Genomic DNA, 25,280 nt, shown 5'->3' with positions numbered 1-25,280 from the left:
CATCTTCCCTGAAGGTCTGCCCAGGTCAGAGCTGCTGGTATTTCATCCTTCCAGACACAGAGCCCAGAGGGGAAGGCAGGAGGGGTGGCTCAGCACCTCAGAGACCTCCGAGACCTGTGCTCCTCTCTGTTTCCTGTGTCATCATGGAAAGTGGTTTGTCCAAGTTCCCTGGCTTGGAGTAGGTGACAGTAGCACTGTCACCACACTTGCAATTCCTGTTTTGAGTCACAAGGTGGAAGCAAAAAGAAAGAACAGAAAGCGAAGCCTGTGCTGTAGCCAACAGAAGAGCTGGAACCCAGAAGAATCATGAATCAAGAATGTCTCCAGTTCCCAACTCTTGGCTCTTTTCCATCCTGGTGATGTCATGAATGATTATTTAGCAAGCTAGTTCCGGGGAGATGAGCAACATGGCTCCTGCCCCTGAGAAGCTGGCGGTTGGCTAGAGTAGACTGAGAATCTTGGTTAGAGTACTGGATCATAAGCTCTGTGGTGGGGGTTCCACTTGGAGGTGCAAGATAATGGCTGACCCTGCCTTAGGGGCATGTAGAGCTGGACACACCCAAACAACCCAAATGGTAACCCCACTTCCTCTCTGACCACCATTCCAGCCTCTTATTTTGGAATATTCAGAATGCCCTCTTTAAATGTAAATGTTCTGTGACAAAGAGAGCTTCTCTTATCCCACCATTTTCAGCAAAAATCCAGGACTTGGTATTTATTGGACCAACAGAAACCATCATGGGTCCATCAGAATTGAGTAGCCTGATTGGTTTATGCTTGGGTCATTTAGCACCCCTGGAGCTGAGATGAGGACTGTTCCACCCAAATCTTAGTGCCTGTTTTCTGGGGAGGGCATTCTCCTAAAGGAATGATGGTTACTGTTGCCAGGTGATGGGGAAATCGATGCTGATCATCCTAATAATTACTATCCACTCAGTATTCTCTGTCCAAGGTCCAGTGAAGCCTGGCTCTGATGTCCCTGGGCCTAACAATCATAAATGTTTGCAAACAGATTATCCCAACACTCTCACGAATATGACGACAGATGAAGGAGTAATGGAAAATAAGGCACTATGAGTTCCCAATCCCAATTCTGTTAAAGCAACAGCATCTTATGAGTACATAGAAAAAGACAGGAGGACAACATGCTTAAACATTAACGGTGATGATCTCTGGACGGTGGAATTCTCAGGAATTTTAATGTTCTTACTGATATATTTTGCCCCTAACTATCTTTCCATGATGAATATGTATTACTTTTCTACCCAACATACATTTTCCCATAGTTGAAGCACACTCATTAATGGCAAACATTCAGCAAATCACTTCTTTCCAGTCTAGCCTTCTCTAAGGTGGATGTTCTAAAAATGAGATTACTTTTCTGAATCCATTCTTATATAAAATGAGATTATTAAAAAATAGAAGGAAAAAATGCTCAATAATCTATAGGCTATAGGACATTTTGATGAATAAAGGAGGAATCATTGATTTTCCCTCTAGAGATGGAAGTTTATTAAGTCCCTGACAGCCTCCCCTCCACCCCCCTCTGCCCAGTCCACTTCTGGCCTCTGCCCAAGAAGATTGACAGATCAATCCTGGGGGCGCCTCAGTCTGGTCCCTGCAGCCTGAAGTGTTCTTTTTATCCAGGGCAGAAAGCTTGAGATCCTGGTGAAGACACGTGGAGGTTTCCCACTCGTTTTTCCAAAGGAGACAATGCCCTGGGCCACATTGTTACACACGAGAGGGCCTCCAGAATCCCCCTGTGGATAGAGAATGGACAAGTCTCAGTCAGACCCCTCTGGTTCCCCCCTTCTCAGCTTCATTTTCTCCCTGGTCCTCTCCTGCCATCCTCTCAGGGCCCAGCTGTTCAAAGGGGTAGTGGCTGAGTGGTCATCATTCACTTAGGCTGTGAGTATCGGTGGGGGGGGGGGGGGTAGGTGGATCCTCTGTGATCTACCTGCACCATGAACCTGTGTCCTGGCTGTGTTCTCTCTCCAGCTCAACCCAGTCCCAGGCCCTCCTCCTGTTGTCCAATGGACAAAGGCCAAGAGATTGGCTTGAGGGAGATGCCTGGGCCCCACATGCTCGGAATAGGAAGCCTCCTCCCATAAGTGGACTCTGGTCCACCATTGGCTGTGGGGTGGGAGAAGACATGGCCATGTCACTCCAGCATCACTTTGTCCCTGGGGCAACGCTGGGAAGACGCTTGTCTCCTTACACGTGCAGTGGCCTTCTTGTCCTTAGGGTTCCCCACGCACAGCTGGATGCAGTTGTTGTAGTTTTTGAAGATGTCCTTGCACTTCTGTTCATTCTGCACTTCCAGATCCACCTCCTGGAGTGTGGTTGGCTTTTTGCCACTTTCCAGTCTTCCCCAGCCTGCCACGCTGCACACCTGCCCTGGCCTTACCCAGTCCTGGCTCCGTGGCAGAGCGATGGTTTTCACAGCCCAGTTGAGTTGAGCCTTATCTCGCAGCTGGTCAGAAAAGTGAGAGATGGCAGTTCAGGTCACGCCCTCCATCTGGGCTCAGAGCCAGGGGTGAGGGTGCCTGTAGTCCCTGCCTGGTGTCTCCCAAGCCCCCTTCTATTACATTCACCCAGGCAGAGCAGACAGGCTGGAGGAGAGGAGGGGACTGAGACCCTGAATGAGCTGTATGCTTCCTTGTAACCTGTGTGCGTGCACCTGAAAGTCAGCAAGACGGTACCTTCAGTAGCATGATGTCGTTGAACTTGGAATTATTATTATAATCCTTGTGAGGGAAGGCTTTGAGCACAGGAATGATCTGCTGGCTGTTTTCCGCTTTGCTGATATTGTGAGCTCCCAGGGTGACTGTTATTTCTCTATAAAGAAAGTGGGATTTGGTAAGTCACAGGAGCTACACTCAGTCTCTGAAAGGCAGGTTGAAGTTGCAGCCTACACACCTGCAGCTGAGTCAGATAGGGAGGAAGGGAAAAGTGGGCAGTGTGGCCTTTCTTTGCTGTGCAGCAGTGACCCAGCCTAGTTCTTCAGCAGCCTGCCTGCCACCCAGTTCTCTGTCCATATGCTCTATACCTTTTTCCCACTTTGTCCTGGCCTCAGCAGATCAGATGGCTCTTTAATTAGTCATTGGTCTGTGTGCTCAAGGACCTGCCTGAGTTACAGGCCCTGGGACGGTACTAGGCATTCCCAGGAAGACAAGGACTCATTTGGTCCAATGAGTCCTTGGACTCATTGTGGAGTACATAGTGAGTGGAGTACACATACGTGGAGTACATACATACCCCACAAATTCTTGTTAGGTACGTGAATGAACAGTCCTCAAATTTGCTTTGATCAGACAAAGTGCTCATTTGGTCCAAAAGACAAGGTGCTCCTTACCTTCCAGTACAGTGAGCGGCTGTCAGCACGAAGTTGTCCCGTACCAAGAACCCTCCACAACTCTTCCTGACTTCTTTGCCACTGTTGGAATGTACAAATGCCATGTAGGGCCGGGAGTGTGGTCTGGCCTCTCTGCCCCATATGATCTCCCCTGAAAGAGAAAATTGCCCTGGATCTCTGTGTTCATGAAAAGAGAGGACCGGCACTGCAGGGTGGTCTAAACCCATAGGATGTTCAGACGCTGGGGTGGTTGTAGTGTCTTCAGGGCCCCAACACAGTAAGGTGGGGCTGCAGGCTTCAGTGGGCAGCATGGTGGGCTTGCAGCATGCCGTCTCTCCTGGCTTTGTTCTCAGTTTCCTCCTGAGGAGATGACGAGCTCAGCCCTTGCTCTGGATCAAACACACTTCATATACTTGTTAAGGGCACTGTGCTAGGAGACCTGGAAATTACTCTCTCTGACGTACCCTGGCTGCTTCTTTGTCCCAAGCTTCTCAGAGCCCCTGTGTCCTGCTTACTTCCAGGATGGGTCTGGTCTGAGACCTGAGCATTATGAGCTCATGGAGCAGAGTACTCTGGCTTCTCTCTCTCCCATCCTGGGTCAGGCACATAGTACATACCCCGCAAATGCTTGTTAGGTACATGAACAAGTATTCCTCAAATCTACTTGGTAGGCATCTGGGGAGGAGCAGTCCTAATCTGAACTCCAGAACAGATTTATATTTCTGAGACATTGAGCTCTCAGGACAAAGAGGGCAGATACAAAGCCTGGGAAATCAGAGTGAGATGAGGAAATGGGGCAGAGGGGCCCTGGGTGGGAGCCAGTCTCCACTAGGGCTGTGGGAGCAGTGGCAGGGAACACTCTGATGGCTCAGTCAGGTTCTGGGTATCTGCCCTGGTACAGCTGAGTAACTCAAGAGAGTGGGGACTGGGAGGGAGACATCTAGGAACCTGAGTATAAGACAGTTGCTTCATTCTGGATCCAATTGTTAGCTCCTGGGATGGATAACCACTCTTAGCTCTGGAGAATGGGAAGTTATATCCCCCATTTTCAGCTTTCCCCTCCACCAGGATCATGTGCTATCCTAATAGTAAGTCACTTCCCAGGTGACAGGAATGGGATCCATGGAAGGGATCCATGTCTCTTGGGCAATAGCTTTATTTTCTATAATTTCTCCACACTGCATAATCAGCAACAGATCTAGGGTTTTGCAAATTTCTGAGAATAGACTGAAGCAAGGCAGGATCATAGTGATAGCCTCAATGGGACACTGTGGAAGTGTCACTGTTGGAAGAAGCCAGGCCTCTGAGGATCGACATGTGCACTTACCTCCTTTAGCCCTGGAGGGTAGGAGATTGGTCAACAACAACAGAAGCAGCAGCATCTTTTCTGAAAGGCTGATCTGGTCTGAAGAGGTGTGTGCTTTCTCCTTCCAAGCTTCTCAATCATAAAGGTGAAGGAAGAAGGGGCAGGCTCAGTGACCACCAATTTCCTCCTAGTTCTATTGATTCTCAAGATAAGAGCTTTCGTCATATCCTTCCCCTCACACAGAAAGGGCCATGTGGTGAGGGCTTTGGAAGAACCACATTCTTAGGCTGTTGATAGCATGCCTATGTTCACCAGGAGAAAATCCTGGACTCTTTGAATAGAAGAAGAGTGTGTCAGGGGCTTTGGCATTAGCCAGAAATGGTGTCCCTTTATCCCAGGTGAGATCTTCCAAGAGCATGAATATGACCCCACCATGCCTTGAATTTGTGATTAGGCAACTGTCTGCTTCCTGAAATAGCATGCACATATCCAATCCTACTCTTTGTAGAGCTTCATTTATTTGATAGCCCAATAGTTGTGTTTTTTTTTGGTATAACTGCATCTGGGCAGAGCTGTAACAGTGTGGGATGTCCCCTCTGTTGAGGGGACAGTCACTCACCTGCTTCGCCCCTGGGGGACAGAAGAAAGGCCACCAGGAGCAGCAGCGGCTACAACTCCCCAGGAAAGCTGCCCAGGTCAGAGCTACCGGTGCTTCCTCCTTGTCTTCTCACTCTAAGTGTGGCCTTTATCACATAAGGCTCTCTCTGAATGCCTCACCCGCTGTCTGATGGAGTCCTCGGGCCTGAGGGGACAAGAACTTACCAGTCTCCACATAAGCACTCGTAGCTCTTGTCTCTGTGTTGACCACACCCACAGAAAACAGGGGTGCAGGCTACAGGTGGGGCGGTTGGAGATGTTGGTCAGCGCGTAGTGGGTCCCTGAGCCCCAGCACCCTGAGTCTTACGATGATGGATCCAAGAACGCCCTCCTTTCCTTGGCTCACTTTGGACCATCAGGATGATCATTTATTGGGGCCCCCTTCTGTGTGAGAGTTGGGGATGTTGAGAAGAAGGTCCTCACTTCTTGTGGAGGAGACAAAACCATCAGTGATCAGACAAGGGTGGTGAGGGCCCTGGTCAGATGGATGGACAGAATAGTGTGGGAGTAATGCTGAAGAGGGCTTGTTCCAGTTACTAAAGAGCCGAGTGGTTCAAAAAATAATGACATTGGTTTTGCCCACAAATCTGCATTTTGGTCCAGGCTTAGTGTGGAGAGCTCCCTGCTGATCCCCTTGGTGTCAGGGGAGGCTTGATGCCTGGAGGCCATGATCACCTGAAGGGTCACTCACACACGCCCGGTGGTTGGTGCTGGCTGTCCCCTAGGCACATCAGTTCCTCTCCATGAGGGCCTCTCAAGTAGTCTCTGCACACGGGATTGTTGGGCCTTCCTCGCCACAGGATGATTGGCTTCCCCAGAGTGAGCATACCCCAGAAAGCGAGCCAGGCAGAAGCTGTGTTTTTTTTTATTACCTAGACTTTGAAGTCATATGGCATCCATTCTACCATCTTCCACTGCTTGAGCCAACAAAAGCCCCCACCCTGATTAAAAAGGAAAGGGCACAGACCCAGCCTTTTAGTGGGAGTTGTGTTGCAGTCCTGTAAGAAGAGCCTGTGGGATGGGAGATACACAGGGGCAGTCATAGCAAAGCACAGTCGGCCACACTGCTTTAGGTGCCTGTAGAGTCGGTCAGAGGGGTTGAGATCACTGATCTCTCTAAGCCTAGGTGGTAGCCTTTGATCAGTGGGAGTCTGCTCTGTCCACACCACGTGTCCTGAGAATGGAAGAGGGTTGGTTTTCCCCAAAGTGATTCTCCTTAGTGAATTACTGATACCACATGAAGTGGGAATGGATGCCAGGGAGCCAAAGCAGTATTCTCACAGCACTGCCCAGAGAGGTACATTTCTGATGTCCTGGTACCATTTGCTAAACAAGTTATGCTGATCGCTTCCCCATAATGGAAAAAGAGGAGAGAGTCATGGAAGTGAAAATATTGTTGGCTCTAAACATCTTGTTCCCAATTCTCTTAAAAAGCAATAGAACCTTAGTTAAAGAAACAAAGCACAGTGTCAATGGTGAGTCTGGCAGGGGAGCCACAGTGAGCCAGAGCGAGGTGTCCAAGCCATGCCCATGAGGAGTGAGGACGGTGCCCACTCCAGGCCTCCCTCCTGTGTGGACACTCTCCTCACCCCACATTGTCTCAAGACCGTGCACTGGGCAGCGTGACTTGGGGTGTCAGAATATATGTCAAGTGAGGATGGCAGCCCAGTCCAAGGAGCAGACACCCAAAGTGGGTGAGGAGGGTGTTCAGACAAGGGGCTGGCCTAGTAGGTGGTATCAGAGCTCAAGTGAGGGACAGAGGCCTCTACAGGGGTGCAGTCTGGTACTATTTGTCAGAGCAGGCTGATTAGGGTGAGGTGGGCATTGGCATGAAGGGTGTGCCAGTCTGGAATCCCAGAGTCTGCTTGGGGGAAGGAGGAGACCCACTTGGGGAAGATGGGGATGTGGGAGATTTGTTATATAAATCTCTGTGGGGATTAATCAAATAAATAAACTTATTAAGGCTAATGATTAGATGTATAAAGATTACATGGCATTGATGTTGATTTCCAGGGTTTGATTGTTGGGTTGTGGTCTTGTAAGAGCGTCTTTGTTTGTAGGAATTACACACTGAAGTATTTGGGAAGTGATGGAGCACCAGGTCAGTAACTTGACTCTCAAATGGCTCAAGAAAACAAAAGAATTCTTTGTATTGTACCTGCAACTTTTCTGTAAGCTTGAGGAGGTTTTAAAATTAGAAGGAAATCCATAGCTTTCATATAAACAACAAGCCATCAGTTTGAAGATGTAATTGAAAAGAAAGTCTGTCATAGTAGCAACAAAAACACAAGATGCTAGGAAAAACTCAACCAGAATTGTGAAAAACCAATTTGAGGAAAATTTTTGAATACTCCTAAATACACAAAAATAGACTTGAGAAATAGAAAATTAGTCTTAATTCTCAGATAGGATGGCTCTACACCAAAAAGATGTAATTTCTCCCCAAACTAATATATAAATTTACTGTGATTCCGATGAGAATACCAATTCTTTTTCTAGTGTTACACAAGTTCTAGACAATTTATGAAGTTTCTGTGGAAAATAAGCAAGGAAGATTAGCTAGGAAAATTATGACAGAAAGAAAAAAACTACTAGTAAGGGAGGGGAGTAATCTTATCAGATATTAAAAACATCTTATAAAACGTCTTTCCTGAAAACAGTGTGGCACTGACTCATGAATAGACAGAGAGACCAATGAAACAGAATAGAAAATTCAAAAACATTCCCAAACACACATGGATATGTAGTTTATAATAAGGTGGCATTTCAAATCATTAGGGAAATGATGGACTTTTTAATGAATAATGTTGGAAGAACTAGATAGGGATTTCTTAAGAGATTAAGTTGGAGTCATATTTCCCATAAACCACTAGAATAAACTGCAAATAGATAAGAGACTCAAAGATACAAAATAATACCATACAGGCACTAGAAATTAACATGGTAAATTCCTTTATAAACTTAGAAAGGGGAAAGCCCTTCTAGCGGCGACACTAAATCCAGAAACGTGAAAAGAAAAGATTGATAAATAAACTTTCATATGTAAAAAAACAATTGTTTAAAGTTTGTATGTCTAAAAACAGTGTAAGCAAAATGAAAATACAGACAGAAAACTTGGAAAAAACTATTGCAACATATATCACAATTAAAGAGCTAATCTATCTGATATATAAAGAAATCTGAAAATCCAGAAGAAAAAGACCAAAAACCTGATAGAAGAATGGGCGAAAGACCTGATCGTTCACAGTAAAATATATTTAAAAAATAATAGAAAGAGTCTCATGTTCACTCATATTAAGAGAAATGGAAATAAAATATAGAAAGATGGAAATAAAAATTCTACTGAGACACTCTGTCTCATCTCACAGTTGGCCAAAAATTCTAAAGTTAATCAGGACACTCCATGGGCAAGGCTATTTTCTTTTGATTGGTGTTGCAGGATATATCTTCTTTTTCTGCCATTTAACTTTCATCCTTTCCATGTCCTTATATTTAAGAGTGTCTCTTATACACAGCACAAAATTGAGTCTTGCATTTTTTATCCAGACTGACAATCTCTGCCCTGTAGTTGGAGTGTTTATTCTGCTTACATTTAATGCAATTACTGATAGGGTAGTTTGGAGAATATCATATTGCTATTCGATTGGCTTTTAGTCATATCTCTATGTATTATTGTAGTGGTTACTCTAGGATTACAATATGCCTCCTTCACATATCACAGTCTACTTTGAATTAACGTTATACCACTTCATGTAAGAACTTTGTAATGATGTATTTCCGTTTATCCTTCCTCCCAGCCTTTGAGTTATTTTTGTCATACATTTTACCAAAATGTGTCATAAACCCTAAAACATTTTTTGTCTTGAATAGTCGTTACTCTTTGAAAGAAATTTATATAAAGTCTTTTAAATTTAGTCAGGATTTACATTTTCTTTTTCTTTTTTCCTTCCTGCCCACAATCGGGATCATCTTTCAGCCTGCAGAACATCTTTTAGTATTTCTTGCTGCTCAGGTCTGACGGCAACTAATTTTCTTATCTTTGTTTTTCTGAAAATGTCTTTATTTTGTGTTCATTTTTGAACAGTATTTTCACTGGACTAGAACTCCAGAAATAGGTTACTTATTTCTTGTTTACTTTCTACCATTTAATAATGTCATTTCGCTGTCTTCTGACTTCCATTATTTCTGAAGGGAGCTCTTTGTTATTCTTGTTGTTGTTTCTCCCAAAATAATATTTTCCTCTCTGTCTACTGTTAGCTTTTTCTTTTTTTGTGTGAGGAAGATTAGCCCTGAGCTAACACCTGATGCCAATCCTCCTCTTTTTGCTGAGGAAGATTGCCCCTGGGCTGACATCTGTGCTCATCTTACTGTATTTTATATGGGACACTGCCACATCATGGCTTGACAATCAGTGCACCCGGGATCCGAACCTGCGAACCACCCACCGACCCACTGAAGTGGAGCGCATCCACTTTACTGCTATGCCACCAGGCCAGCCCCTCAGTTTTTTCTCTTTCTCTTTGGTTTTCACCACTTTGACTATTATGTGCTTAGACGTGGCCTTCTTTGTCCTCCCTGAGGTTCACTGAGCTTCCTTTCACATCTGTGGATGTGGAATGTCATCTAGCAATAGGCCTATGATAAAACAGAACCCATTGCTGCACTTCTTTTGTGGTGAAATATGTTTGTTGATCAAAAGCTGTGTTGTGTGGGATACCAAGACAGGAAATAAACCCTGTGAGTTCTGGTCCACAAAGAGGGGGCCCGGCAGAAGTATGGTGGTGGGCGAGGGAGGCAGAGCCATGGCAAGACAAGTTCCCAAACAGATGAGAAAGATCTCGCATTCCTCTGGGCCTCTCTCCCCCAGGAGCTGGCTTGGCAGTTCTCTCCCCGCCATCCTGGGACCTGACTCTTCTTGTGGGGCTGGAAGGAAGGAGGGGTGGTGGGAGTGGGTTTGGTGAGTAGAGGCATTTCCTTGAGGTCATTACAGAGATATTTTATTTATTTTTATTTTTAAATTTTCATTACAGAGATTTTTAAGCAAGAGAAGGATTGCTTCCTTGAAGGCAGGGGTGGGGAGGGTGACACTTCCACAGACAAAGGAGATTTGAAGGAATCAGCATGTTTAGGGTCCTTACCCACCTCCATCCACATGTGCCCGTGAACAGACTTCAGCTCACCGAGTAAGATGTTTTGAGTAGTTGTCACAGAGTGGCTGCACAGGAGCCCGAGGTTCTCTCTCCTGGTTGACCTCTGAGAGAATCTTACCTCTTACTCAGGGATGCCGGGAGGTCAGCACAAGGCGGGTGTTAGACAACATGTCAGGCCTCTCACTGGCCTGGCAGTCAAGGCCTGGGCTCAGTCCAGGCTCTGTCATAACTCTGTGGTACCTTCAGTTGGTCACTTCCCCCTCCTGCGACATTGTCTCCCTGTCATCTCTCAAAGGAGGATGAAGACCTACAACAGGGATTCTCAGACTTGCTTTACCCACAGACCCATTTCCTCAAAGTCAATGTTATAACTAAATTAAATATGCATGTGGCTGGGTACCTTTTTAAAATATTATTTTTGTTTTGTTTTCTGCATTTTCCTTTTTGTCTTTTTCCATCAAGGAGCCAGGTTCTTAGTAGGTCTTAGAAGCAGGGATGTTTTTTCGGCTCCAAGTCATGAGCTGCGTGACATCACCGCTCTTCCCTTGTGTAAGTGCCCACGGTCATTAAGAGACTTGGTTGCTGCATGCTTTGTGCACGACAAGATGGGAAGGGCTGTGCCTTGGAGTGTTACACGATCCCAGAGTATTTACCCCTCATCATGAGAGGGTAGTGCTGTTTGTATTTGGGGCAGGAGGGCATTAGCCCAGAGCTGGAACATATGCTCAGCCCCCAGGCAGTGCCCCATATTAGTGGCAAGACCTTGGAGAGATGGCGGCTGGGAGTGTTTGGCAAGGTGAACCCAACACAGAGAGATCCTCATTCAGCAAAGAATCACGTACTCTATGTGCGGCCTCCAAGCCAAAAACCTCCTAAAGTCGAAAAGTCTGGGTGGTCTTGGAAACGATGGATGCAGAGTAACCATGATGGCTTACAGACTAGAGGCCTTTCTCCATTTTTCCAGACTGTGGGAGCCTCGCAGGTTCTAGTTTGATTCTGCGGAGGCAGGAGGTGCAGGAACTACAGGGATCATGTTTCTGGCTGGTCCAATTGGACGGGAGTTTAGAGTCAGACTCTAATTGCCTTTAAGCAAATGCATCATATAGTTTTTTCTACCATTTGAATCTGGACAATGATGTTCATACCTGCTGCTTTTAAAGCAAATGAACATAACGCTGCACTTCCTGTCTTCTTCCTCCCCTCCATCTGCCCTCTCCTCTAGGTGAAGAGGATGCTCCAGTGAACCGAGCTTAGTAACTTCACATCTAGAAACTAAATGACTAATGTCATTTCCAAATCCCATACGTGCTGTTCTAGAGTCACATGTGATAACGTTCATACAGCCTGTAATCAGCAATAAAAATAAAATACTTTATTCCTGTGGATTTCCCACATAGATCTAGGCCACACGGACTCACGTGAAGGACAGAGAGAGAGTTAGATGATTTGGGTGAAGATCACTGTCAATGTCACTCAGGTCTAGATGACAGAGTCTGTGTTAGGTTCACTGTGTACCCCAGGGCCGAGCACTTAGGTCCTTGATCAGCCCGTGTTTGTTGATTGATGGACAATCTGTGCTTTCCAGTCCTACTGTGGAGAGCAGCCCCTGCCAACTCAAACGGCTGATACAGCTCTCAGTGGCCAGCAGGGGTCTACCCTAGAGGCCAGCAGGGACTAAGAGGGACAGGCTGAAAGGGACTCAGGCTACCGAGTGACCAGGTGGCAGGGGGACCCTGAGCACAAGGGGGGACATTGGGCTGGTTGTGAGGGGTTGAGGTGGCCCTGCCAGGTGAGAGGTGGGGACATAGGTTCTGGATAGACACCCACCTGCCCTGTCCTCCATGGGCCCTGCCTGGTGCCATCACAGGCCTGGTCCTCTGTAGCCCTCTCTGCCAGGGCACAAGCTGGGCTGGGATGTCAGTGGGGAGGCCCTGCTGGAACCACATGGAGCTCTGCGGGTCCAGGGCAGGAGGGCTGTGAGGAAGGGGCCAGCTCAGAGCAGTGTTGTCTGGAGAGGACAGGAGTTGGTGGACTCTGAGGACTCTCAGTGGTAAGCAGGGATGGAGAAGGGGCAGCCAGGAGACTGGAGGCTGAGCTGGGCCCCAAGCTCAGAGGAGGGCAGGGAGGAAACTCGGCCTAGGTGAGAACAAGAGCTTCTCAAGAGGCCCACCCCACTCCGTGCCAGCTCCCTGGGCTGTGGGAGAGAAACGTCCTGTTCAGGCAGCCCCTCCCCTCCCCTGTGCTGGGAGCTGTGCCCTTGTGCTGCAGCCCAGGCTGTGCCTACTTGGTGTCCGGGACCCACAGTGTTATCCCCATTCCTCTCTGCCATATAACACCGGGAAGGAGGTAAGAAGTTCACCCTGAGCCCCAAGACCAGAGAGGTTCATATTTTTTCCTTTGGTGATCAGCCTCAGCCCTGGCAGAAGGGCAGGCCCTGGAGAGACACGTGTGGGTAAGACGGAGCTGGGTGACGGCTTCGTGTGGGGTTTGGGGGAGGTGGTGGTGGGAGGGGGACGAGGAGGAAGCAGAAAATAGCAGATTTGTGTCATTGGCCTTCTGAGCACAGAGTTGGTGCCTGTGAACGAGGGTCAATGAATCAACAAGAAACCAGCCCTTCCCACTCAGCTAAGAGATATTTATTTAGTTGCTGGTGTGATTTTGGGTGAGCTTCAGAGAAGATGGTCTGGTTCCTGCAGTTAGAGGCTTTTCATGGTTTTCTTTATCCAGGGCAGGAAACTCGAGACTTTGGTGTAGGCCCGTGGAGGTGACCCGTCACTTCGTCCATAGGAGACAATGCCCTGGATCACGTTCTTACACAGGAGAGGGCCCCCGGAGTCCCCCTGTGGACAGAGAGGGGGAAGGACTGAGCTAGTTCTCCTCCTGGTCCTGCCCTCCCTGCCGTCCCAAACCCCCTCTCAGAGAAGGCCGCCTGCATGGCCTCCATGTGGGAGATCAGAGGGGAGGGCGGCCCCTGTGGGCCCCTCAGCTGCCCAGTCCTGACCCTGGACGTTGTCACTGTTTCACTTCACTCAGGTGGTGGCTCCGTCTCCTCACCCAGTCCCAGATCCTCTCTCTATGAAGGTGCTGTGGGACTGTGCTTCAATCTGCTGTTTAAGGACACTGAAGCAGGCAGGTGGGGCCGACACTCAGCACGGGGGGTGAGCCCATCAGCCAAGATGGGTGCCAGCTCTGAGGAGCCACCTGGTTTTAACTGCTGCACAGCAGGGAGCAGTTTTCTCACAGCTGTGCCCAGCGTGGGACAGAGTGTTGCACATTCATCGCCTGGGGGGACTGCCATGTGTGGATCCATCACAGGCCTCTGGGGGGCTCGCAGAAGCCCTGTGACTCCCTACTCAGGCTGCTCCCCCCTTCTCCTCCCAGGAGAAAGATCAGAGTCTAGGGCGTGAATGAGACCGCACTCTATGGGTCTCTAGGTCCCAGATCTCCAGAAAACTGCCCTCTCCTCAGAGCCAAGCTAGGCAGTTGCACTGTCTCACCTTAAAGGAAGACTTCTTTTCCTTCGGGTCCCCCGCGCACAGCTGAATGGTACTGTTGTAATAATTGCGTAAGTGAGATTCGCACTCCTGGTCCTTCTGTATGGTCAACTCCACCTCCTGCAGTGTGTCTGAGTATGGGCCCTTCTGATAGACTTGCCCCCAGCCGGCCACACTGCACACCTGTCCGGGCCTCACCTGGGCCTTGCCCCTGGGCAGGCTGAGGGGCCTCACCTCTGCAGTCTGGTTGGCCTCTCTCGCCAGCTGATGGGAAGAGGCAAGAAAGTCCAGCTCAGCCAATGGCCTCCTGGGTCTGGATACCACGATGGGGCTGCACTGTCTTCCCTCTCCTCTGAGCCACTTGGGACTAGTCAGGTGGCCAGGACGGGAAGGAGAGATGGGACAGGTTGCAATGGGAGGGGAAACCATCTGGACCCAGGAGAGCAAGAGCAGGAGAGATGTTTCCTTACCTTTAGTAACATGATGTCGTTGGAGAAATTCTTAGAATTGTAGTCCTGATGGCGGATGGCTTTGCTCACAGGGATGGCCTGCTGAGTCTTCTCCTGCTCCTGGATGTTGTGGGCCCCCAGGGTGACATCGATTGAGCTGCACAGAAAGCAGAGTGGGAATGCAGGGAGTGTGGTGTCACAGGAGATCCAGCCCAAGACCCATGAAGGGCAGGTGACAACTGGGACAGGGCAGGGCTGCAGCTAGGGGAAATTGAGGTAACATGAGGGCTGGGTGCTGAATGGCTCTGTGCTCTGTACTTCTCAATGACACTGAGGGTAGGGCTTCTGGAAGCTTTCTCTTGCCCTCAGGCAATTTTGTGAAATACTGTGAGTTTGCATTTTGACCCTCATGCAGGCTTTCATCCTCCATAGCTGCTTTATTTGGCCAGTGTGGTCTCTCTTCTCAAGTGGGCCACTAGCTCTCACCTTGGACCTCTGACCCCAAAGCTTACCTGTCCTATTTCTCACTTTCCATCCCCCAGTCGTGCTCTCATATGGCTCTTCTGATGAGCTCTCATGCCTTGAGTTACCCTGAGCCGGGGGGTCAGCTCCCCTAGGCTGCAGCCCTTGGGCAGAGAACAGGGGTCCCTGTGGGGGTCTCAGGAGTCTTCAGTGTCTGCAGCCCCTCACCTTCCCCAGCAGTGAGCAGCTGTCAGAACAAAGTCCTTTCGCACAAGGACACCGCCACACCTGTACTGTCTCTCATTCGCCAGAAACTGAACGAAAGCCATGTAGGGGCGGGAGTGGGGCTTGGTCTCGTGTCCCCCGATGATCTGCCCTGAAGGAAAGTCTGATCTGCTTGTGTGCACTCAGAGAGTCCACAAGGCACGTGTCGGCTGGATGGCTCAGGACTTCTGTGCATCTGGGAGCCCAGGATGGTCTGGAGTTGGGAAGGGCTGGGAGGAGCCTCAACTTCCTCCTCCAGAAAGGGGAAGAGGAGCAGGCTCAGTCTGTGAATCTGTCCTCCATAGATAATTGGAAGTGAGCATCTTGTCTTAGAGACAGCGAAGTCCTAGAGGCTCCTGAAAATTCCTCTCCTGATTTTGCTTTATTTCCCGTGCATTTCTAAGGCCCCCATCTAAGGATAGTGCTGCTTGCCAGTGGCCAGGACTTAAGTTTAGGATCTAGATGTTGTCATAGCCTGTTTCTTAGGGCCTCACAGGTAGTGAGTGCCTAAGAAGTGTCTGTTGGCTGCATGAAGGAATGGCCCCCCATGGGCCTCTGGATGAGGGCTGGTAGGGCCAGTGCTGGTGGGCTTCTGGAAAGCAGAGAAGTTGGAGTTTGCCGAACAATGGCTCCATCCTTGAAAGAGGGGAGCTGCTACAGGCCTGGGAAGAAAAGCAGAGTTGGAGAAGGGACAGAGGGGCCTTGGGACTGAGCACGGCACCAGCAGTCCTCTGAGAACAGTGGTCCCACCAGCTCCGGGTTCTGCTGAGCTCTGAGCTTCTCTCCTGAGTGGACGCAGAGGGTAGCATCTGTCTCATCCCCGACAGGGAAGCCAGGCCCACTCTGCCCTCTGCAGGGGGATTTATTATTTTCTCTTTTCCAGTTTCCCTCACTCTGCCATGCACTTCTAGGTAAATTTCACTTTCCAGATGGCAAACGTAGGGCCTGGGGACAGAATAGCACCTACTGGCTCTTCTTCAGAACAGCCTTCTGCCCTGTCATTCCTGCTGGTAGCTTACCCAGCATCATACTCAGGGGTCTGAGGTGGGATTCAGAGCGTTGCTGCTAATAGATGGGTCAGGAATGGGCAGAAGGGGCAGGAGATCTGGGCCCCTGTGGGATGGGATGTGGTCTCTGAGTGTGGGGGATGGTCACTCACCTGCCTTTGCCCTGGGGGGCAGTAAAAAGGCCAGCAGGAGCAGGAGAGGCTGCATCATTCCAGGGACGGTGACCAGGTGGGAGCTGCTGGTACATTCTCCTTGCTCTCTTATAGCCCCCAGGAGAGGAAGGAGGTGCAGGTGGGCTCAGTGACCTCAGGTGCCCCTAGGGTTGTGTGGTGCTTCATCATAGGTGGCTTTCCACGAAACCTTCCCTGCCCCCGCCTTCTCTGCCTGATGACGTCCTCTGGGTGGTTGTGTGAGAATCATGTGGTGACCACATCAGTGCCCACAGTGGATGACTCAGTGCAGACCACTTGTTCCAGCCCAGAGCAGGAACCCAAAGGTACAAGGTAGAGACTGTGGGCTGTGGTATCGACCAGTAGAGGTGTTGGAGCCCCCGAAAGCTGAGTCCTCAGTGATAGAACCACCAATGCCTAATTTCCTTGTTGCTAAGTCCATCCGGATAATTTCTTTAGCAGATGTGTGTCTGGGCCCTTCTCTGTGCTACGACTAAGCACACTGGAGATGTGTCTCCCTCCCATAGAGAGTTGACTGTCTCGTGGAGGAGACAGAAACATCGGTGACCAGAACGCAGTATGGGAAGGGCCATGGTAGAAGAATGCACAATATGGGAACAGAGAATGGCCACCATCTACCCATTCCATATAGCAACCCATTCATCCTCACAGCTTCCTTCCTAGGGGTTTTTTAACATCCCTTTTTAAATTACAAACACTCAGTGTGATAGAGTCCATCTCTCTTGTCAATGTTTTTAAGAAAAGTCCTGAACCTGACCTTTATTGGCCTAAATTAACAAATCATTGTGACCCTAGGAATTGAATCCACTGATTGACTTAAGCCTAGGTCATTCCTACTTTGGGTGGGCTGGAGTCGGTCCCACCCAAAGCACAGGAACTAAGACTGGGAAAGGTCTGGTTCCCCAAAGGAAATTCAGATGAGTAAATTGCAGGTACCATGTGAAGTGGGAAAGCATGCTGGGCAACCAAAGACCAGTGATTGTCCTTTCAGTGTTCTCTGTCCTCTGTCCAGAGAGCCACACTTCTGCTAGAGCCGGCCTGGCACATATTAGACTCACATTTGCTAAAGAAGCTCTGCTGATGATCTCACTACAATGGAAGTGAAGAACCGTTGTTTCTAAACAGCCCAAGCCCAATCCTGTTCAAAGGACAACTAAGTATCTCGGAGTGGTTAGAGTCTGCTGACTTCAGTTTCCATCTTAAATTTTCTGTACTTTACAATTTTTCTATGAGGAATATTCTGTATCAAAATACAGAAATCCAGTGTAAATATCCTGCTTATCAAACCAAGTACATTTACCAAACTTATACTTTTTTGAACTTAGATTGCCCTGAAGTAGACATTTTAAATATAAAATTACTTTTCTGATTATAGTGGTAATAGATATTTATTAATAAAATTTAGAAAGTAGAGGGGAACAATGCCACTCATCTGTCTCTCTCCCACAGACATATCACAGTATATATACAATGCAATTTTCTTTTATCCTCACTTCACTCTACAGCTTAAGCATTTTCCTCATGCTCTTAAAAATCTATTAGTCAATATCGCTATAATCTCTCTTTCCTAGTTACAGAAAAATTCAACATGCAATTGTTTCCCAACATTGTGGGAAAATTTTTAAAATAATTTAAGCAAAAGGGAACCAATAAAAATTACCTGATTTCCCATCATTCATTGATAGTCATCTTTAATGTATTGAAGTATGATCTAACATATTTTTCTCTTGTGTATATCTGTATTTTTAAAAATTAAAAGGGGATTATGCTAAAGGGTCTATGACCCTTTATTAAAAATTGAGGTGAAATTCACATACGATACAATTAACTATTTTAAAGTATAATTCAGTGGCATCTAGTGCATTCAAAATGTTGTGCCACTACACCGCTCTCTTGTTTCCAACCTATTTCATCACCCAGAAGAACATGTGTCCATACCCATTAACCTGTGGGTCCACACTTAATGAGTACTGAATCACTTCCTATTCTCCCTCTCTCACCCCCTGCCCTGCCCCTGGCAACCAATAATCCTCTTTCTATCTCTATGGGTTTGCATCTTCTGGATACTTCATATAAAAGGAATCATGCAGTATTTGACCTGTTGCGTCTAGATTCCTTAAATTAGCATAATGATTTTGAGGTCCATCCAAGCTGTGGCTAATATCAATATTCATTCTTTTTTATGGCTAAATAATATTCCATTGTATGTATATACTACAATTTATCCATTCATCTGTTTGATAGACACTTGGTTTTTTTCTGCCTTTTGGCTATTATGACTAATGCTGCTACAAATATTTGTGTATGAATTTCTATGTGGGTGATATGTTTTCATTTCTCTTGGACACATACTAGGAGTGGAATTGCTAGGTCATGTGGTAATCCTATGTTTCAGCTTTTGAGGAACCATCAAACTGTTTACCACAAAGGTTGCACTATTTTATATTCCCACCAGCAATGTACAAGGGTTCCTATTTCTCCACATCTTCATTAACACTTGTTCTTTTTCTTTCTTTCTTTTTTTTTTTGTTATAGCCATCCTAGTTGTTATGAAGTGGTATCTCATTGTGGGTTTGATTTCCTTAAAGACTAATGATGTTTATCTTCTTTTCCTCCATTTGCTGGTCATTTGTATATCTGTGGAGAAATGTCAGTTCAAGTCCTTTGCCCATTTCTTAATTGAGTTTCTTGTCTTTTTGATGTTGAGTTGTACGTGTTCTTTATATATTCCAAATATTCAACCTTTATGAGATATGTGATTTGAAAATATTTTCTCCCATTCTGTTGAGTGTCCTTACACTTTCTTAATACTATCCTTTAGTACACAAAACTTTTTAATTTTTATGAAATCCATTGTATTTATTTTATCTTTTGTTGCTTGTGCTTTTGGTGTCAAGTCTAAGAATCCAGTGCCAAATCAGAGGTCATGAAGATTTACCCTATGTTTTCTTATAAGAGTTTTATGATTTTAGCTCTTATATTTAGGCTGTTGACTCATTTTGAATTAATTATTGTGTATGAAGTGAGGTAGGAGTCCAGCTATAATCTTTTCATGTGGTTATCTTGTTGTCTCAGCATCATTTATTGAAGATATTATTCTTTCCTAACTGAATGGTTTTGGCACATTTGCCAAAAATATTTGGCCATAGATGTTTGGGTTTATTTCTGGCCTCTCAGTTCTCTTCCATTGGTCTAAATGTCTATCCTTATGCCAGTACCACAATGTGTTTGATTGCTCTAGTTTTGTAGTAAGTTTCGAAACCAAGAAGTGTGAGTCCTCAAACCTTTGTTTTTCTTTTTTAATGTCATTTTGGCTATTTGGGGCCCTTTGTAATTCCATATGAATTTTAAGATTGGCTTTTCCATTTCAGCAAAAAATGCCATTGGGATTTTGATGGAAATTGCATTCACTCTGGAGATTGCTTTGGGGAGTATTGCCATCTTAACAATGTATGTCTTCCAATCCACGAACATGTGTTGTCTTTCTATTTAATTAGTTCTTCTTTAATTTCTTTCAGCAATGTTTTGTAGTTTTCAGTGTATAGTTTGTTCACCTCCTTGTTTAAATTTAGTCCTGGGTATTTTATTCTTTTGGATGCTATTGCAAATGGAATTGTTTTCTTAATTTCCTTTTTGGATTGTTCATTGCTGGTATATAGAAACACAACTGATCTTCTACCCGTCAATGTGTTGAATTCATTTCTTAACTCCTGTTCAGCTCCACCCCCCTTTATGTTGTTATTGTCACATATTACATCCTTATATGTGTGTGCCCATTAACACAGTTTTATTATTACTGTTTTATGCATTTGTATTTTAAATCACATAGGAAACAAAAAGTAGAGTTACAAATCCAAAATACAATAATTCTAGGTTTATATTTATCTACGTAGTTATGTTTACAAGAGATCTTTAATTCTTCATTTGGCTTCAAATTGCCATCTTTTGTCCTTATATTTCAACCTGAAGGACTCCCTTTAGCCTTTCTTGTAGGGCAGGTCTACTAATGATGGATTTCCTTAGCTTTTGTTTATCTGGAGATATCTTTATTGCTCCATTTTTGAAAGGCACTTTTGCTGCATACAGAATTCTTGGTTGACAGGTTTTTTTTTTCCTCTCAGCACTTTATTTTATTTTATTTTTTTGATGAGGAAGTTTAGCCCTGAGCTAACATCTGTCACCAACCCTCCTCTTTTTGCTGAGGAAGACTGGCCCTGGGCTAACATCCATACCCATCTTCCTCCACTTTATATGAGATGACACCACAGCATGGCTTGACAAGCAGTGTGTCAGTGTACGCCTGGGATCTGAACCCCAGGATGCCACAGCAGAGCACATGCACTTAACTGCTATGCCACTGGGCCGGTCCCTCTGTCAATGCTTTAAATACATCAATCTACTGCCTTGTGGCCTCCATGGTTTCTGATGAGAAATTGACTGTTAATCTTATTGAGAATCACCAGGTCCGTGATAAGTCACTTCTTGCTGCTTTCTAGATTTTCTCTTTGTCTTTTGACAGTTTGATTATAGTGTGTCTTAGTGGGGATCTCTTTGAGTTTATCCTGCTTGGAATTTGTTGAACTTCCTGGTTATGTATATTCCTATGTTTCATGAAATTTAGGAAGTTTTTGGCCATTGTTTCTTCAAATATTTTTTCTGATCCTTTCTTTTTCTCCTTCTAGGACTCCCACAATGCATATATTGGTACTTTTTATAGTGTCCCATAGGTCCCTTAGGCTCTGTTCATTTTTCTTCATTCTTTTTTTCCTCCTGCTCCTCCAACTGACTTATGTCATTTGCCCTGCAAGTTCGTTGATTCTTTCTTCTGCCTGGTCAATCTACTGTTGAACCCATCTAGTGAATTTTTCATTTTAGCTATTGTACTTTTTAGGTCCAGAACTATAATTCTATATTTTGTGGATATTCTCTACTTTTTCATACACTGTTCCTGATTTCCTTTTGTTCCTTTCATGGTTTTCTTCAGATATTTGAGTATTTTTAAGATAGTCAATGAACTATTCTCAAATAAACAATGTCTGGGCTTTCTCAAAATGTTTTCTGTCAATTTATCTTTTTCCTCTGTAAATGGATCAGACTTTTTTTTCCCTTTATTTGCAGTTTTTCAATGAAAACTGGACATCTTGCATATTGTAATGTGGTAGCTCTGGAAATCACACTATCATTCAACCCCAGGGATTGGTCATATTGCTTTTGGAGTGTTGCAGTCATCCATTTGTGTAGAGACTTTTCCAAACTATTTTTGCCAGGACTATATTCCTTGTTTGTGTGGTCACTGGAGTCTCTGTTACCTTATCTCTATCTAGTTGTGTCTGGGAAGACTGGGTCAATCTCTGTAAAGACAGCAACCAGAGAAATATTTAAGAATATAGTTCATGGTTTTAGGTCATGTCTGAAATCTAAAGGAACAAGTCAGTCCCTTGATAAGGCAAAGCATGACAGGGTCAACAGAGCACAGCACTATGGAACATTTATTTGCTCTGTACCTTGGGGGTTGGGGGTCATTCTGCTGACTTTAAGCTAGAGAACTTCAGGGATTTATGTCCACCCGAGCCCAGGCTGACTCTCCTCTGAATTGCTAGAGCTCCCACAGTTTCACTACTCACTCCCTTGCTTTAGCATATTTGGAAAGCACTAGCTCCTTGCACAAGAAGGAGAGGCTAGAGGAGGACATGAAACCCCTGATTCTCAGGACCTGCCCTTCCTCACCACCCTCATCTCTGTCCCCTTCCCTATTTGGCTTGGTTCTTCAAGAGTTGAGCTGAGGCCCTGAATATAGCCAGCTTGACGTGATAGACTGACTAGGCTGAGAATGGAGGGAGTGGGGAACTCAGGGAAAGTTTTCTTTTAAGCTCAATGGCTAGTCAAATGGCCAGGGCCATATAGGTATGTCCTCCCAAATCCAGAAGTATTAATACAAATTTAAGGGAGTGAAAAGATTACTGAGGTGGCAGACATGTGGGAAAGGCTGTGATACAGGTACCTACCTACGAAAGAGCTCTACCTGGAAAAAGCCTCAGTGGAGAGACTAAATTTCTTCCTAGGTATGACCAAATAGAGACAAGCTGAAAGAGGGTGAAAAGCATTTGTGACTTGTACTTTTAAGAAGCTGTATCTAAGTGAAAATTAATTATAACAATATATCTGGAAAAGAAGGTATGATACATCAGTTTGTTAAACAAATGAGAAAATAATATCCAACATCATAATGTTGACTAATATGTATTGATCACCGACCACAGATCCTCAGCCCACTGTCTGAGTTACTACTGATATTTCTTCCATTTCACAAATGAGGAAGCTAAGACACTGAGAAGATAAGAGACTTGTTCCACATCACTCATCACATAAGAGTTGAGGGGGACCAGAGATTACAATGCAGGGATCTGATTCCAAAGTCTGTGATCTTATCCACAGCTCTACAAACCTAACCATATCCTATATTGTTCAAGGAATCTGGGGAAAAATTAAAGGGATGTTGAAGAATAAAAGTTTCTGGCTATGTCTCTAATATGAGACTCCAGTTCTCTTAGAAGAGAAAGGTTCCTCAGTGGCTACCATATTGTGATAGAACTTCCATCATATTGTTAGGGAAACATCATTGGGATCATATACTCCCTTTGTTTTTATTCATCATTCTCCTGATGTTCTTCCCCAACATGTAGGATGTCTCACCTGGCGCTTCAGGGGAAATCCCCCTGGGCCTTAGCCTCTCACAGAATCACATCTAGTACCTGTTGGAAGTGAGTAGTGCCATTCCTTGCAGCAATGACAATGGCACAATGACATGACATTCCCGTACTCATACATGGCCTTTGAGTCTGCTGCTATAAAGCAAATTTCCCTGAGCCTAATCCTTCTCTTAAGTTATGCCTAAAATCAGAACCTACAGGCGTAAAGGGCCAGAACTTGGCCCTAGCTGATTTCATTTGACCATGAGACTCAGCCATGTCGTTGAGAAGAGATTACTGCTTCAGGTAGGAGTTGTCTCTGCATTCCTATTAGGAAGCTGGGATGATAGTCAGAATTTCTGGGGTGTTTACATGGCATCAAAAACAGTTTTGAAGGAGAAATCTGTTAGTAAATGAGAACCTAGGTTATGTGTGGGAGTGGGAAACATTGTACTTCCATTTTGCTTCTGTGATAGGAAGGATAGGGAAGTGAGGGCAGGGATGGGGAGAGAAAAATGTCTATAAGACAGATATACATTTATGAGATTTCCAAAGATTTGGTAACCACTAGAACACCCTTTAATTTCCCCTTGTTGCCTACTCTAATCATTGCCCAGCCACCAACAAAGAGCAAGGTCTGGATGTTGGGTTGTGGATAATTCAGAAAAATTTTGGTGTGGCTTAATGTCTGGGGTGATGAGTAGAGAGAGGACTGCAGAGGAAGGGGGAGGAGAAGTGGGCTTGGGTGATAACAGTGTGCCCATCCCCACCAAACTGGGTGCAAGTGTAACAATACAGATCCGGAAAAATCAATAGATATCGACTGCACTTCTGGGTGCAGGTTGGGGGAGGTGGGATCAGGTTGGAAGAAAGTGATGTTCTGGGTTGTGATGTCACCTTTGATGTGACCTTGGAACACACTCAAGACTCCTCTCTCCCAACACCCCACCTGGTCTTTATCTCCCCAGGAATTTTGCTCACTGAGGCCTTTTCCTGTCCCCAAAGCATTCATTCCCACAGGACATAAATGTCACACCTTACCCTTCTTCAGTGAATGAGTTCTTTCTTTTCCCATGTCACTCAGGGGCTAGTGCTGTGTGCTTTCTTACCATGTCTGTACGGGATGTGGCAAACGATTTGGTTTGGGGGAGATAAGAGGGGTGCTGCTGAATCATTTACCAGAACCTCTAGTATGTGACTGCAAAATTGGTGGGTCTTTCTCTTTCTTTCTGTCTCACAGTTCAGGATAGAAATAATGAAGTCTTGTGTTTGGGAAATCTAATTCACACCTAAGAATTCTTGTCTCATGTCCCCCATCTGTCCACCAGTCTTGATATGACATTTCCTAGTTGTAGGATCCCCGTTGCTGTTAAGTTTCTCTGTTTCTGACCAAGTAATAGGACACTGCACTGGAACCATATGTGAACAAAGCAGAAGATTTGGACCATTCCAGCCAGTCCTTCAAAGCCTGCACGTAAGAAATCAGGTATTGCAGAAACCTGCTGGGCTCTGAGAGCATTTTACCAATGGAAGTACAGCAGGATAACTTACTGTGATACCAATGACTATTATTCTCTCTGTCCTCTCTCCGCCTTAATTTGCCAGAACCTCCAGTATGTGATTGCAAAACTCTAAACATTTTTAATGTTCCCTTGTCTCAGGTTTCTAAGCTTGGAAAACTGTGGATGGATCTGTTACTGGGCCATGCTTAATTCACCAAGGCATTGAACACCACACTTGAGACTTTTAGGAGTCAGCTTTCTGACCCCCATTGGCATCATATGCTAAGACTTTGGCTGTGCAGCTATGAGCATCTTAAACTCCAGCACATAAATACCTACTCACAAGTGGTACCGGATAATTCTCGAGGAGATAATGGGGACCAGAATCGTGGGATGAGCACTGGCTTGTGTCCTTTGGCTTGGCCCCTCTCTCTCAGAAATATCATCTTTGCTGTGGTCTCACAGGGGCAGGGTGGTTAGGCTTTTTTCTTGACCCCATAGTGGGTATAACAGATAAGAGAAAGGAAGCCTTGTTCCGAGAATTTGCCCACTCTGGGCTCTGCTGAGTGTCCCAGAAGAGAGGGTCCCACTGGTAAATATACTCCCAGCTGACTTGTGTAGAAAAATGATGAGCTGGGGGATGGGTGAGCGTCAGAGCTGTCTTCAAATAGGCTGCCATTTGGGAGCTGCTTTTTAACACAAGTGCAGTGTGGGGAAAGTCAGGGGAGAGGGAAGGCAAAGGGCATTACTCTGT

At 45.8% G+C, this 25,280-nt stretch overlaps 2 protein-coding genes across 3 annotated transcripts; both read right to left on the bottom strand.

The window, feature by feature from the left end:
* Positions 1–1,589: 1,589 nt before the first annotated feature.
* On the bottom strand, positions 1,590–5,987 carry LOC131405270 (mast cell protease 8-like). Its single transcript, XM_058540353.1, has 7 exons — positions 5,902–5,987; positions 5,439–5,463; positions 5,281–5,329; positions 3,356–3,506; positions 2,703–2,838; positions 2,219–2,473; positions 1,590–1,760 (listed from the first exon to the last, which is right to left on the bottom strand). Exons 1-7 carry the CDS (start codon positions 5,985–5,987, stop codon positions 1,590–1,592), a joined length of 873 nt encoding a protein of 290 aa, XP_058396336.1.
* A 7,102-nt stretch (positions 5,988–13,089) lies between these two features.
* On the bottom strand, positions 13,090–16,703 carry LOC131405709 (granzyme B-like). 2 transcript variants are annotated; one of them, XM_058540809.1, is made up of 5 exons: positions 16,297–16,703; positions 15,102–15,249; positions 14,433–14,568; positions 13,966–14,226; positions 13,090–13,308 (listed from the first exon to the last, which is right to left on the bottom strand). In XM_058540809.1, the coding sequence occupies exons 1-5, from the start codon at positions 16,352–16,354 to the stop codon at positions 13,165–13,167; spliced, it is 747 nt and encodes a 248-aa protein (XP_058396792.1). In that variant the 5' UTR covers positions 16,355–16,703; the 3' UTR covers positions 13,090–13,164. The 2 variants fall into 2 exon arrangements, with proteins under 2 accessions (XP_058396792.1, XP_058396793.1); XM_058540810.1 differs by lacking the exon at positions 15,102–15,249.
* Positions 16,704–25,280: the final 8,577 nt, after the last annotated feature.

This window comes from Diceros bicornis, chromosome 5 (genome assembly GCF_020826845.1).
Source record: "Diceros bicornis minor isolate mBicDic1 chromosome 5, mDicBic1.mat.cur, whole genome shotgun sequence".
Taxonomy (NCBI): domain Eukaryota; kingdom Metazoa; phylum Chordata; class Mammalia; order Perissodactyla; family Rhinocerotidae; genus Diceros; species Diceros bicornis.
This window is presented reverse-complemented; position numbering and strand designations above follow the sequence as displayed.

What these genes read in the sequence shown, in the direction of transcription:
- LOC131405709 (XM_058540809.1), bottom strand. Translation starts at nt 16,354, where the DNA reads ATGATGCAGCCTCTCCTGCTCCTGCTGGCCTTTTTACTGCCCCCCAGG. An exon ending in GCCCCCCAGGGCAAAGGCAG is followed by an intron (nt 15,250 to 16,296) that starts GTGAGTGACCAT and finishes ACTTTCCTTCAG; the next exon opens with GGCAGATCATCGGGGGACAC. An exon ending in AAAAGAAGTCTTCCTTTAAG is followed by an intron (nt 13,309 to 13,965) that starts GTGAGACAGTGC and finishes CTCTGTCCACAG; the next exon opens with GGGGACTCCGGGGGCCCTCT.
- LOC131405270 (XM_058540353.1), bottom strand. Translation starts at nt 5,987, where the DNA reads ATGGCCTCCAGGCATCAAGCCTCCCCTGACACCAAGGGGATCAGCAGG. An exon ending in CTGGACCAAAATGCAGATTT is followed by an intron (nt 5,464 to 5,901) that starts GTGGGCAAAACC and finishes TTGTCCCCTCAG; the next exon opens with GCCCGAGGACTCCATCAGAC. An exon ending in ACGACATCATGCTACTGAAG is followed by an intron (nt 2,474 to 2,702) that starts GTACCGTCTTGC and finishes TTTTCTGACCAG; the next exon opens with CTGCGAGATAAGGCTCAACT.